Below are 15,616 nucleotides of genomic sequence, written 5' to 3'. Positions count from 1 at the left end.
TCCCCCCACCCACACAACGAGAGAGCTGCTTACCCTTTGGCGTCGCCACCATCCCTCCCTCCCTCCCCCCACCCACACAACGAGAGAGCTGCTTACCCTTTGGCGTCGCCACCATCCCTCCTTCCCTCCCTCCACCCACACAACAAGAGAGCTCCTTACCCTTTGGCGTCGCCACCATCCCTCCCTCCCTTTCCCCTCCCCACACAACGAGAGAGCTGCTTACCCTTTGGCGTCGCCACCATCCCTCCCTCCCTCCCTCCCTTCCCCCTCCCCACAACGAGAGAGCTGCTTACCCTTTGGCGTCGCCACCATCCCTTCCCCCTCCCCACAACGAGAGAGCTGCTTACCCTTTGGCGTCGCCACCATCCCTCCCTCCCTTTCCCCTCCCCACACAACGAGAGAGCTCCTTACCCTTTGGCGTCGCCACCATCTGGCCCTCCCTTCCCTTCCCCGCGCTAACGGCCGCCGCACCGCCTCGTGAAGCAGGGCAGGGGCAGGGGCAGGGGCGCGCGCCATCGAAGGGCGAGGATCTCCTCGTCGGGCCGAACGATCGCCTCCCCTCCCCTCCCCCCCCCCAGGGTGTGTGTACGTGTAGAAAAGGAACTGCAGATGCTGGTCCAAACCGAAGAAGATCCAGACACGTCAGCAGGTACACATCATCAGCAGACACATCCAGTATCTCAGCAGGAACAATAGACAATAGGTGCAGGAGGAGGCCATTCGGCCCTTCGAGCCAGCACCGCCATTCAATGTGATCATGGCTGATCATTCTCAATCAGTACCCCGTTCCTGCCTTCTCCCCATACCCCCTGACTCCGCTATCCTTAAGAGCTCTATCTAGCTCTCTCTTGAATGCATTCAGAGAATTGGCCTCCACTGCCTTCTGAGGCAGAGAATTCCACAGATTCACAACTCTCTGACTGAAAAAGTTTTTCTTCATCTCAGTTCTAAATGGCCTACTCCTTATTTTTAAACTGTGGCCCCTTGTTCTGGACTCCCCCAACATTGGGAACATCTTTTCTGCCTCTAACGTGTCCAACCCCTTAATAATCTTATACGTTTCGATAAGATCTCCTCTCATCCTTCTAAATTCCAGTGTATACAAGCCTAGTCGCTCCAGTCTTTCAACATATGATAGTCCCGCCATTCCGGGAATTAACCTAGTAAACCTACGCTGCACGCCCTCAATAGCAAAACCTACGCTGCATGCCCTCAATAGCAGGGCAGCATCTCTGACTCTGGAGAGAAGGAATGGGTTGAAACATAGAAAATAGGTGCAGGAGTAGGCCATTCGGCCCCTCGAACCAGCACCGCCATTCAATATGATCATGGCTGATCATCAGAAACCTGTCCTGCTGACTTACTCCAGCTTTTTGTGCCTATCCCAAAATCAGTACCCCGTTCCAGCTTTTCCACCCATATCCCTCGATTCTGTTAGCCCCAAGAGCTAAATCTAACTCTCTCTTGAAAACATCAAGACATTTTTTTAAATCCTATAAGTCTGAATAAGGGTCTCAACCCTTAAAATCGTCTATTTTTTTAATGGGTGACGAAGGAATAACTCCCTGTCCCTTCTGCCAACAAAAGTCCTGGAACTCAGGAAATACTGGAAACGTTCAGCAGGTCAGACACCATCTGTGGTGACCCTCGGACTATCCTTGATCGGACTTTGCTGGCTTTATCTTGCACTGAACGTTATTCCCTTATCATGCATCTATCCACTGTAAATGGCTCGATTGGAATCATGTATTGGCTTTCCGCCGACTGGATAGAATGCAACAAAAGCTTTTCACTGTACCTCGGCACACGTGACAATAAACTAAACTGAACTGAGAAGGAGACAAAGTAAACCTTTATGTCCACGACCTGGCCTCTTTGCCAACTGGGCAATGTACACAAATAGATCCACAACATTTCACTGGAAGTTTAAGGTAGACACAAAATGCTGGGGTAACTCAGCAGGTCAGGCAGCATCTCTGGAGAGAAAGAATGGGTGACGCTTCGCATCGAAACCCTTCATCAGGAAGTTTATTTCCTTTAAGAATCAAGTAATCATGAAATCTGTGGTGAAATAGTTCACTATTGTGGAACAAATGCAGAAAATGCTCCTTTGCTCCTCTAGCTTCCAAAGTTTAATGGTCATACTTTGTTTTAATCCATAGGCAGCTACCCAGCTGTTATCAGGCAACTGAATCATCCTCCCACAACTAGAGAGCAGTCCTGAACTCCTATCTACCTCATTGGAGACCCTTGGACTATTTTTGATCGGACATTACTGGCTTTACCTTGCACTAAACATTATTCCCTTACCACGTATTTGTACACTGCGAATGGCTTGATCGTAATCATGTGTTATATTTCCGCTGACTGGTTAGCACACAACAAAAGCTTTTCACTGTGCTCGGTACACATGACAATAAACTAAACTGAACTGAGGCATGCAGAATTAGAACACAATAACATTGCCCTGAGAATATGGGTTATGCAGTGGTAAAGAAACATATTCTATTCTAACAGTTGTACTTTACAGCACAATTTTGAAATACAGATGTATGTTATTTCTTGTAATGCCACACTAAAATATTTACACATCTTTAAAGAAAACATACTTTTGGAATTGTCAGGACCATTGTTATGGGGCTCTGCAGACTGCAATGGAGTTCTAGGGGTTTGGCTGCACTTGGTTATGTATCTTCTTACGTCCTCCACTTCAGTCTCCCCATTCAAGCTTTTACCTTGTTTCCTTTCAATCACTTATCCTTTTAGTTCCCCCACTCTATGTTATTGGACTCCCCCGTTAACATAGCCCCACTTGCCCTTCTCTAGCCTCTTGGTTCTCTCTCACCTCCTGATCTCTTCCATCCTCCTGTTCTTCAAAATTATTGTAATGTCTAATCTTTTGTTCTTTCAGCCTCTTGCTCTTCGCCTTTCTACATCTCCAGCTTCCTACTTCCTCCCACCTCTTGTACTCTTCAAACTCAATCCTCTTTCCAATTTTCCCCTTTATAATCTTGCTTCCTCAAACCCACTGTTTCTCCAGCCTTCTGCCACTTTCCCCTCCAAGCTTCTGCACTCTTTGTACCTCCTGCCTCCCTCTAATCTCCTTTCTGTCCTCGGCCGTCCAAATTTCAATTCCTATCTTTCCCCAACCTTCTGCACATTCAAGTATCCTGCACTTTTCCAAGACTTGGATGTGAATGTAGGAGGAATGATGATTAAATTTGCAAATGCACAAAGTATTCACAAGTAAGTTTGCAAAATGGTGCCGAGATTGGAAGACATTAGGTATGGGGAGGGATTGATAAGGCTGGGCTTGTTTACCCTGGAGTGAAGGAAGTTGAAGGGTAACCTGACAGAAATCTTATAGAGACATATAAAGCCGTTTAAAACTGAGGTGAGAAGGAACGTTTTCACCCAGAGAGTTGTGAATTTGTGGAATTCTCTGCTCAGAGGGCAGTGGAGGCCAAATCACTAGATGAATTTAAGAGAGAGTTAGATTGAGCTCTGGGGGCTAGTGGAATCAAGGTATATTGGGAGTAGTTGGGCACTGGTTACTGATTGTGGAAGATCAGCCATGATCACAATGAATGGCGGTGCTGGCTCGAAGGGCTGAATGGCCTCCTCCTGCACCTATTTTCTAAAAAAATATATAGAGAATGTGATGAGAGGCATAGATAACAAAGATAGTCAAAACATTTTTGCCATGGTAGGGGTATCAAAAACAAGAGGACAGAAAAGTTTATTCCTCAGATTCTCTCTAAACCTCGTGTCTCATACCTCAAACATCTGTTCTTTTAGATATTCTGCTGGCACCAATCCTGGCACCGTGCTGTTTGTCTCCAGTTATTCCACCTGTTATATATCATTATACGGTAGCCAGAGCTTGATTATACTGCAGACGAATACCAACGTGTTGCCAGTTCTCAGGTTAGAAGCATAGAGAGTCATAGAGTTATACAGCATGGAAACAAGCCAACTCGTCAATGCCAACCAAGATCTCCTATCCACACTGATCCCACCTGCCCATGTTTGGCTCATATCCCTCTAAACCTTTCCTATCCATGTACCTGTCTGAATGTTTTTTAAAATGTTGTAATTGTACCTGCATCAACTGCTTCTGGCAGTTTGTTCCATATAGCCTCTGGGTGAAAAAATTGCCCCTCGGGTTCCCATCAAATCTTTCCCCACTCACCTTGAACCCAAGTCCTCTGGTTCTTGATTACCCTACTTTGTGTAAAAGGCACACTGCATCTACCCTATCTTTTCCCCTCGTGATCTTATACACCTCCATAAGATCATCTCGTCCTCTTGCTCTCCAAGGAATACATTCCTAGCCTCCCCAGCCATTCTCTAGCCCAGGCCCTCAAGTCCTGGCAACATCCTCGTAAATCTTCTCTGCACTCTTTCCAACATCACTGAGAAAGTATAGTTTCAAAGCTACATAGAAGTTCAATAAGTTCTCTTCAAGTGATATAAGTTAATCATTATTTTCAAGTTCTCCTGACAACTTTTACTAATTGCCTGCTGAGCTGTTCAATTAAATCTTTCTCCTTTTCCGATGATTGCCCAAATGGCGAGAGATATTAGTTTAGCGATGCATTTTTATAGGCGAATTTTAAGGTTAGCAGAAGTAATGCTGAGATCCAATTATGAAATATTTCCATCTGTTTATATTTAAAATCAGTTTTACTCATGGTTTTCATCATCAATAGAATCCAATCACAGATTCAACTAAAATCAAATCAAATCAAAATCAAATTTCATTGTAACCCAACCCAGTGTTTGTTATATATTTTTAGCTGTGGTATAATTGTTCAGGGAATGCTGCATCTGTTGTGACCGTGTATTCACTTCTTCACAAAAGGCAGCATGAAAAGTATTCAATCAATCAAGGGGCAATTAGTTTATCTTGGATTTAATCAGGTGAGTTTTAGTTGAGATAATTCTACTTATGGTGGAGCTCAAAACCAGAAGGACAAAACAGAAAGTGCTTACCCAGCGGTTCAGGCACCACCTCGGGAGAACATGAAAAGATGACGTCTCGGGTCGGCATCCTTCTTCAGACTAACTATAGTAGGGGGGCAGAAAGATGGAACAGAATTGGGAGCGGGGCAAAGCCTGGCAAGTGTTTGGGTGATACAGGTGAAGGTTTATTTTGATTGTCAGACAGGTGGACGTAGGCTAGAAATGAGAATGATAGCAGGGTATAAGATAAGGAGAGAAGTGGGATGTGAAGCCAATGGAAGGGATATAGGTGGAAGGGGACGGAGGGAAAGGAAAAAGCGGGCGGAATAGTGGGAGAAATGGGTGGGCATCCGTGTGGGGTGCAGAGAAGAGGAGGGGGTGGGGGAAGGAGAGGGAAGGGAAGGGGGGGGGGGGTTTGTTACCTAACATTGAAGAATGTAATGTTGATACAATTGAGTTGTAAGCTACCCAAGCGGAATACGAGGTGCTGTTCCTACAATAGGCATTTGGCCTCCCGCTAGCAATGGAAGCGGCACAGGACAGAAATGTTATGGGAATGGCATGAGGAGTTATAATGATTAGCAATGGTGAGATCCAGCAGACCTAGATGGATCGAGTGTGCGTTTGGCGAAACAGTCGCCTAGTCTACGCTTGTTCTCACTGATGTGAAGGACGCCACATTTGGAGCACCAATGGAATGGATGAGGTTAGAGGAGGTGCATGTGAACCTTTGTCTTACTTGGAAGGACTTCAGGAGTCCCTGGATGGATGTGAAGGGGGCAGGAGTGGGGACACGTGTTACATTGCCTAAGGTTGTCGAGGAAAGTACCTGAAGAGGGAGTAGTTCCGGTAGGAAGGGATGAGTGAACCAAGGAGATGCGGAGTAATTAGTCTCCATGGAAAGCAGAATGGGGTGGGGATAGGAAGATGTGACTGGCGGTGGGGTCACGTTGTTTAAAGGCTGGTGCAGTTTAAAGACCTGTGACAAATTTAGGAGGGTTAATCTTATAACTCAAGTGACTATTGTAATAAGATGCAACATGGCGAGAGATAGGTAATGGATAAAATCACAAGTTTGTTTAAATCTGAGGCAGAACCTATAATTAGTAGACACCTAGAGAATAGGGCACCACACAACTTGAAGTTCAAGCCCAAGGGAATGATGCATGTTTATCTGGCCCTAACTCACAACCAACCATTAATTGGAATTTGCTCTCATGTTCTCACTTCCACATGACTGGAGACGTCAGAGACTCTGCACCTGCCAAAATGTTGCTGGAGGTGTATTCACTTCTACATTAGACAGGGCTACATGCACAGTTATAGAAACATAGAAAATAGGTGCAGGAGGAGGCCCTTCGGCCCTTTGAGCCAGCACCGCCATTCATTGTGATCATGGCTGATCATCCACAATCAGTAACCTGTGCCCAACTTCTCCCCATATCCCTTGATTCCACCAGCCCCCAGAGCTCTATCTAACTCTCTCTTAAATTCATCCAGTGATTTGTCCTCCATTGCCCTCTGTGGCAGAGAATTCCACAAATTCACAACTCTCTGAGTGAAAAAGTTCCTTCTCACCTCAGTTTTAAATGGCCTCCTCTTTATTCTGAGACTGTGGCCCCTGGTTCTGGACTCCTCCAACATTGGGAAACATTTTCCTGCATCTAGCTTGTCCAGTCCTTTTATAATTTTATATGTCTCTATAAGATCCCGTCTCATCCTTCTAAACTCCAGTGAATACAAGCATAGTCTTTTCAATCTTTCCTCATATGACAGTCCCGCCATCCCAGGGATCAATCTCGTGAACCTATGCTGCACTGCCACAATTGCAAGGATGTCCTTCCTCAAATTAGGAGACCAAAACTGTACACAATACTCCAGATGTGGTCTTACCAGGGCCCTATACAACTGCAGAAGAACCTCTTTATTCCTATACTGAAATCCTCTCGTTATGAAGGCCAACATGCCATTAGCTTTCTTCACTGCCTGCTGTACCTGCACGCCAACTTTCAGTGACTGGTGTACAAGGACACCCAGGTTAAAACCTTTTTGCTGCAGTTTGCTAAAAGCAACAGATTACAAATAAAGAGAAAGTGGGAAGTTAGCTGGAATAGTGCTTGATCCTCCCCTCCCCCTGCCCCCACCTCCCCGGAGTCACCTCAATTGTTGGATGTTTTGAATGTGCTAGGGACTGGATCAAGGGAAGTGGCTTTTGTTTCAGTAATGTGAAAAATTCTGCAGCACATGGTGTGCCATGCTACAAGCCTCAGGGAGGAAGCTAGTTCCGTTGCTGACTTTGGGGATGGCCGCATTGTGGAAATGTCAAGAGAGAAGACAACGTTTGGAATGTGCAGAATCCGAAAATTTGTAAAATTCATATTTCCAAAAGCAGAATATCAAATAAATATTTAGGACTAATCGCAGCTCTTGCTAAGATGGACCCTGACAGCCCCAAACCAGAGGAAAATCATCCTGCCTTTTTTTCAGGATGGACTTTTGTGAAGATTTAAAAACAAATACTGTTTGTCTTTTTTTCTGCAAAGGAGGCATTTTCATTTTTACTGAAAGTGACTCCTGCTTGATTTTAACCTTTAGATGGCTTGCATTAGTTTGTCAGCCATTTTTACATTCCTTGCCATCATTCTCCCCAATAGCTAAATAAAAGAATAATACTTGTGCTCTTTTGCACCAAATGATGTCTAAATTACAATCGATGGAACACCCTCAATATTTTACTGGGGGTAGTTAGTTAACTTTGAATGTATATTATCAGGTAATAATTTTGAAATAGCGCCTTTGTTTACACGTACGTGAAGATGCCATTCATAGACTATAGCTCTGCCTTCAGCACGGTCATCCCCACCAAGCTCACCACCAAACTCCACCAGCTAGGCCTCAGCTCGTCGTTATGCGACTGGATCCTGAATTTCCTGATGGAACGAACGCAGGCAGTGAGACTGGGCCCGCACCTGTCCTCCACTATCACCCTGAGTACCGGCACACCACCAGGCTGTGTATTGAGCCCCATGCTCTACTCCCTCTTCACACGCGACTGTGTTCCTGCATTCGCCACCAACACCATTGTCTAGTTTGCAGACGACACAACGGTGATCGGGCTGATCACCAACGTGATGAAACACACTACAGAACCTGGCGGACTGGTGCTCTGATAACAACCTGTCCTTAAACACCTCGAAGACCAAGGAGCTGATCATCAACTTCAGAAGGTCACATAATGGGGAATACGCTCTGATCTTTATCAACGGGGACAGTGTGGAGAGAGTGTCCAGCTTCAGATTTCTGGGTACACACATTTCGGAGGACCTCACATGGTCCACTAACACCGCTGCGCTGGTCAAGAAGGCACAGCAATTACTATTTTTCCTGAGAACACTGAAAAAGACTGGTCTGCCCCAACAGCTGCTGACGACCTTCTACCGCTGCACCATAGAGAGCATCCTAACGCATGGCATCTCTGTGTGGTATCTCTGCTGCACGGAGGCGGAGAGGAGAGCTCTTAAGCGGGTAGTCTACAGAGCTCAGAAGAGTTCGGGACACAGCTACCAGCCTTGGAGGGCATCTACAATACACGATGCCTCAGGAAAGCCACCAGCATTCATAAAGACTCCTCACACCCCTGCAATAGTCTGTTCGAACTTCTACCATCCGGCAGACGTTACAAGGCCTTCTATGCCCGCACCTTCAGACTTAGGAACAGTTTCATCCCCAGGGCCATAGCTGCTCTGAACCGGTCCTACTGAGTGCCCCCCCATGAACTGTCTCCTTCGGATGGTCACATCGCACATCGACCCGGCACAGACCTATTTGCACTTTATACTGTTTTAACTGTTCCTAATTTTGTTTCTCTGGGTTGTCTAAATTTCTGTTGATTAGCTAATTAATTTATTGCATCGAATGGAAGCCGCATTCCCAATCTCGTTGTAGCCCCCTGTACAATAACAATAAAGATATATTGTATTGTATTAAGGAAGAACAATCTTCAATTGACTTAAATGCAAACTAAGATAAGGTGATGAAATTTATGTCAAGAATTCTTCACTGAAACATTTGTGGAATTTCAATGGAAACCCAGGATAAGCAAAAACCTATCACATCAAGAGACTTCAAAGCGATATAGATGGGTATCAAAATGTTGGCAGCTGGATTGTAATGTTTCAATGACTTGGATGAAGGCACCAAATGTCTGGTCAAATTAGCTGATGGTACACATTCGGATGGGTTAGGAAATTGAGGAGGACTCCAAGTGATCTGGATATCTAAATGATTGGCTAGAAGGAGTGCTACGGAGATATATAGAAACATAGAAAATAGGTGCAGGAGTAGGCCATTTGGCCCTTCGAGCCTGCACCACCATTCAATATGATCATGGCTGAACATCCAGCTCAGTAACCTGTACCTGCCTTCTCTCCATACCCCCTGATCCCTTTAGCCATAAGGGCCACATCTAACTCCCTCTTAAATATAGCCAATGAACTGGCCTCAACTACCTTCTGCGGCAGAGAATTCCAGACTCACCACTCTCTGTGTGAAGAAATGTTTTCTCATCTCGGTCCTAAAAGACTTCCCCCTTATCCTTAAGCTGTGACCCCTGGTTCTGGACTTCCCCAACATCGGGAACAATCTTCCCGCATCTAGCCTCTCCAACCCCTTAAGAATTTTATATGTTTCAATAAGATCCCCCCTCAGTCTTCTAAATTCCAGCGAGTATAAGCCCAGTATATCCAGTCTTTCTTCATATGAAAGTCCTGCCATCCCAGGGATCAATCTGGTGAACCTTCTCTGTACTCCCTCTAAGGCTAGAATGTCTTTCCTCAGATTAGGAGACCAAAACTGCACACAATACTCCAGGTGCGGTCTCACCAAGGCCCTGTACAACTGCAGCAGAACCTCCCTGCTCCTATACTCAAATCCTCTTGCTATGAATGCTAACATACCATTCGCTTTCTTCACTGCCTGCTGCACCTGCATGCTTGCTTTCAATGACTGGTGCACCATGACACCCAGGTCACATTGCATCTCCCCTTTTCCTAATTGGCCACCATTCAGGTAATACTCTGCTTTCCTGTTCTTGCCGCCAAAGTGGATAACCTCACATTTATCCACATTATATTGCATCTGTCATGCATTTCCCCACTCTCCTAATCTATCCAAGTCACTCTGCAGCCTCCTAGCATCCTCCTCGCAGCTAACACTGCCACCCAGCTTCGTGTCATCCGCAAACGTAGAGATGTTGCATTCAAGATGTTGCATATGAGGAAGATTGAAAAACAATTATTACCAAGTCTGCGAAGGCTACAAAGTGTTGTGTTCTAAAGGAATGTGAAGGTTTCTAGTGCATGAGGAAGAATGATAAGATAGAAGGGGAGGGAAGAAGTTCATGGGATCCATTGAAGAAATGGCAGAGTGATCTGAGGAGATTTAAGACCAAAAAGGACATACGAAGGGTACTGAATTATGTGCAGAGCTATGGGGAGAGGTGGTTTGAGGGTGGGTTTATGGAAAGGAATGTGGTTCCAATACTAGAGAGGATGACAGGTTTGTTTGGTAGGCAGAGGGACAGCATTCATACTGCACCTGGCCTCCTGTTCCACCCAGCAGTTCCTATCTGCTTTCAGATTGTCAGTTCTCAAGAGTTGGAAAATTCAGTTGGAATTTTTCAAAGGAAATAAAAAGTCTGAGGTACACAATCTCATTCAATATTGAAAAGACTCTTATCCTGGAAGTGGTTTTCTTAAAATAAAACTAAGCAATCTCCGAACAGGCTTGGTTCCAATTTGACAATATTTTGCATTTTAGGGATGAAAAAGTCTTCAGTATGTCAGAAAGTGGTTTAAAGAGTAAATAAGATGACTGGAAATTGTTTAAAAGAAGTTACTCAGGCATGGCAATAGCTACTAATCTGTTGGCTAGAGAACATTTCTACTCAATAACCAAAGTCTGTCATTTCTTTTTTGCTCTGGTATATTTTCACCCACATGTTTAGACCGTAATGTTGCATCCTTATTGTTTTGATGTGTTTATGCTTTATTCTTAATTGGTAACTGTATGTTTGTGTTGTCATTTGTGAGCGGAGCACCAAGGCACATTCCATGTATATGGACATACTTGGCCAATAAATTCATTTGACTACATCACCTTAATGACAGGGAAACTGGCCCGATATTTGTGAATATCCATCTCTATATTACTAAAACTCTCATCTTGTAGGTTTGTGGATATAGTTGTATGCGGGTTTGTGGATATAGTTGTTTCTGAAATACAGCCAAACAGTGCACAATAGCGTTACAATTTTTGGCCCACCCTACTCACCATTCCCCTGCAGTCTCAATTGATCAACTTTTGTTACTTTTTAAAAACAAATAAACTTTAATAAACGGCGCCCGTCCCGGCATGCCCCGTGCCTGACCTTCCTCCCATGGTGCAGCGCGGCGGCAGACGGTCCAAGAAGATGGCTATCACCGTCGAGCTGCTGCTGCAGGACAGGTTTTCACCCAACGGGTCCACGGCTCGCTCTGGCCGACGCGATAGCTGCCCGGGGCTGGGGTGAGTGGCTCCCTCTCCCCTTTCCTCTTCCCTCTCGCCCGGCCACAGCCCCGGGGAAGACTCCCCGGTCGGCAACGAGTCTACGGGTCGTCAGTTGGGGGAGGGTTGCCAGGCCCACAGGAGAGGTTTGCACCCAACGAGGGTTGCCACGCCCGCAGGAGAGGTTTGGACTCAAGTGGGTCCACACCCGTCTAATTTTTAATAACATCAGCTGGCTATCATAATGAGCCATATTAGAGATCTATATTTATTTTAATAATACTCAGTATAACATGCTAATTACATGAATAGGACATTCATATAGATTGGTTGAGTTTAGTTTAGAGACACAGCACGGAAACAAGCCCTTCAGCCCACTGAATCCGCACCGACCAGTGATCCCTACACATTAACACCACTCCACACACTTTTACATGCCACATTTGGCTGTTGGATTGGGGTGTGCGTTATTGTTGCTGTTGACTGTTTTGTGGTGTTGGCGCCTGGCCTCCAGGGTGTTGAACCATACGTTATCGTGGTGGTTCATACCAGCATAGAGGTCCTTTCTCCACACCCCCCCTGTCCACAGCAGCCACTTCCCAGAGTTGTTAGTGCCAATGTTAAAATTTGTCATGTTCCTTTTAATCATATCATTGTGGCGAAGCTTTGTTCTTCCTCTTGGCCTCCGTGCATTGGTGATGACACATCTTCGGGAATAGCAACCATTTTCCATCCCGCGCACATGTTCAAGCCAGCGGATATCTTCTGATTGATGGTGGCATGTTGGTCAGGGATAGAACAGATGCATTGCTGATTTTGTTCTGCCAAGAAACTCCCAGGATGGAACAAAGACAGCGGAAATGAAAAATATTCAATTTCCGGTTCTTGATATAGATCATTCGAGTCAAATAGCGTGGAAACAGGCCCTTCAGCCCACCTTGCCCACACCGACCAACATGTCCCATCTACACTACCCCCACCTGCCTGTGTTTGACCCATATCCCTCCAAACCTGTCCTATCCATGTAAAGTTGTCCAAGCTCAAGACGCACACTTTGCAGTCAGTTACATTGGTCTTAATTGTGAGTTTCCTGTTCTATGCCCACTTGGCTAGCCTCCCGAAGGTGGTTGTTGCCTTTTCCTATACGTCAATCAATTTCTTCATCCAGAGTCACCGTAGATGCTACTTAGGTGAAGTTTAGTTTAGTTTATTGTCACATGTACCGAGGTAGTGAAAAGGTTTTTGTTGCCTGCCATCCAAGCAGCGGATAGACTATGCATGATGACAATCGGGCCATCCACAGTGGATATAGGACAAAGGGAATAACCTTCAGTGCAAGATAAGGTCCAGTAACTTCTTATCAAAGATAGTCCAATGGTCATCAATGAGGTGGATAGTCGCTCAGGGCTGCTCTCTCGTTGGTGATAGGAAGATTCATTTTCCGGATAACAGCGAGGAAGAAACTGTCCCTGAATCTGGAGGTATACGTTTTCACACTTCTGTGCCTGATGGGAGAGGGGAGAAGAGAGAGTGTCCGGGATGAGACTCGTCCTCGATTATGCTGATGGCCTCACCGAGGCAGTGTGAATTTGTTGAGAGTTTGCAGCAGAGTGTGAGTTTAGGGTAATTTCAGGAGGGAGTGGAGTGGCCTGAACCTAAAACTTATAAAGGTTCTTTAGATATGTGGACACTAAAGGCTTCTTTAGATATGTAAAAAGGAAAAGATTAGTGAAGACAACTGTAGGTCCCTTAGAGACAGGTGAATTCATAATGGGAAACAAGGAAATGGCAGAACAGTTAAATGAGTACTTTGGTTCTGTCTTCACTAAGGAAGACACGAACAATCTCCCAGAAATAAAGGTTTCAAAGGTCTTTTATTGTCACATGTACCAATTAAGGCACAGTGATATGCGAATTACCATACAGCCATACGGAAAAAAAAAGAACAAAACACACAACTACATAAAAGTTAACATCCACCAGCAGATTCCTCCACATTCCTCACTGTGATGGAAGGCAAAAAAGCCCAATCTTCCTCTTTATTCTCCCGTGGTCGAGACAGTCGAACCATCCGCCGGGGCGATGAAACCTCACGCAGCCGGCGGTCAAAGCTCCCGCATCGAGGCAATCGAAACACTGGCGTCGGGGCGGTCGAAGCTCCCGCGGCTTGCAGTTCCCGAAGTCGGTCTCTGACCAGAGACCGCAGGCTCCGTGATGTTAAAGTCCGCAAGCACTCACGGTTGGTGCTTCGAGGTCGATCCTTGGCAAAGGGATCACGGGTTCCACGATGTTAAAGTCCCATAGGCTCCCCACGGTGGAGCTATCAAAATCGCTCTCCAGCAAAGACCGCCAACTCCTCAATGTTAGGCCACAGTGCGGACGGAGATATGATACGGAAAAAAATCGCATGTCCGTCGAGGTAAGAGACTAGAAAAAGTTTCCCCCAACCCCCCCACATAAAACAAGCTAAAGAACACTAAAAACATACATTTAACACATACTATTAAAACACAAAGAAGGAAAGGACAGACTGTTGGCGAGATAGCCATTACTGGCGCCACCCGGTGGAAATACTAGGGGACCGAGGATCTCGTGGGAGGGAGGAACTGAAGGGAATCCACATGAGTCAGGAAATGGTGTTAGGTAAACTGTTGAGACTGGTATGTAGGTTAATTGGCTGGGTAAATGTAAAAATTGTCCTTAGTGGGTGTAGGATAATGTTACGGGGATCGCTGGGCTTGGAGGGCCGAAAAGGCCTGTTTCCGGCTGTATATATATGATATGATATGATATGAAGACAGATAAATCCCCAGGGCCTGATGGTTTGCATCCAGGAGGTGGCCCTAGAAATCGTGGATACATTGGTGATCATTTTCCAAAGTTCTCTCGACTCTGGATCAGTTCCTATGGACTGGAGGGCAGCCAATGTAACGCCACTTTTAAGAAAGGAGGGAGAGAAAACAGGGAATTATAGACCAGTTAGCCTTACATCGGTAGAGGGGAGGATGCTTGAGTCGATTATTAAAGATGTTATAGCAGCACATTTGGAAAGCAGTGACAAGATCGGTGAAAGTCAGCTTGGATTTATGAAGAGGAAATCACGCTTGACTAATCTGGCATTTTTAGAGGATGTAAAAAGTAGAATGGATAAGGGAGAGCCAGTGGATGTGATGTATCTGGATGTTCAAAAAGCCTTTGACAAGGTTCCACACAAGAGATTAGTGTGCAAAATTAGACCACACGGTATTGGGGGTAGGGTATTGACATGGATAGAGAACTGGTTGGCAGACAGGAAGCAAAGAGTAGGAATTAACGGGTCTTTTTCAGAATGGCAGGCAGTGACTAGTGGGGTGCCGCATGGCCCATTGCTGGAACCCGAGTTATTTACAATATATATTAACGATTTAGATGAGGGAAATTAAATGCGATATCTCCAGGTTTGCAGATGACACAAAGCTGGGTAGCAGAGTGAGCTGCGATGTGGATGCTATGAGACTGCAGGGTGACTTGGAGAGGTTGGGTGACTGGGCAGATGCAGTATAATGTGGATACATGTGAGGTTATCCACTTTGGTGGCAAGTACAGGAATGCAGATTATTATCTGAATAGTGTCAGATTAGGAAAATGGGAGGTGCAACGAGACCTGGGTGTGCTTGTACATCAATTTCTGAAAGTAAGCATGTAGGTACAGCAGGCAGTAAAGAAAGCAAATGGCATGTTGGCCTTCATTGCGAGAGAATTTGAGTTTAGGAGCAAGGGGGTCCTACTGCATTTTTGCAGGGCCCTGGTGAGACTGCACCTGGAGTATTGTGTGCAATTTTGGTCTCCTAATTTGAGGAAGGACATTATTGCTATTGAGGGAGTGCAGCATATATGTTCACCCAGGTTAATATCCAGGATGTTGGGACTGACATATGATGAAAGAATGGGTCGACTGGGCTTGTATTTATTGGAATTTAGAAGGATGAGAGGGGATCTTAAAGAAACATATAAAATTCTTAAAGGATTGGACACGCTAGATGCAGGAAAAATGTTCCCAGGGGTCGAGACCAGGGGTCACAGTTTAAGAATAAGGGGTAGCCATTTAGGACTGAGATGAGGAAACAAA

At 45.4% G+C, this 15,616-nt stretch overlaps 1 protein-coding gene across 4 annotated transcripts in view; it reads right to left on the bottom strand.

Moving 5' to 3' along the window:
- The window catches only part of LOC144602268 (uridine phosphorylase 1-like), a 48,838-nt gene extending 48,202 nt beyond the window's left edge, over window positions 1–636 (bottom strand). For 2 of the 4 annotated variants that reach the window (XM_078415162.1, XM_078415213.1), the window contains exon 1: window positions 412–636. In XM_078415162.1, the coding sequence (XP_078271288.1) occupies window positions 412–430 (19 nt within the window). In that variant the 5' untranslated portion in view covers window positions 431–636. Of the gene's footprint in view, window positions 1–96; window positions 147–411 lie in introns of those variants that run through there. The other 2 variants (XM_078415204.1, XM_078415179.1) reach the window with 2 other exon arrangements.
- Between the last annotated feature and the right edge of the window lie 14,980 nt (window positions 637–15,616).

This window comes from Rhinoraja longicauda, chromosome 2, assembly GCF_053455715.1.
Source record: "Rhinoraja longicauda isolate Sanriku21f chromosome 2, sRhiLon1.1, whole genome shotgun sequence".
Classification (NCBI taxonomy): Eukaryota; Metazoa; Chordata; class Chondrichthyes; order Rajiformes; family Arhynchobatidae; genus Rhinoraja; species Rhinoraja longicauda.
This window is presented reverse-complemented; position numbering and strand designations above follow the sequence as displayed.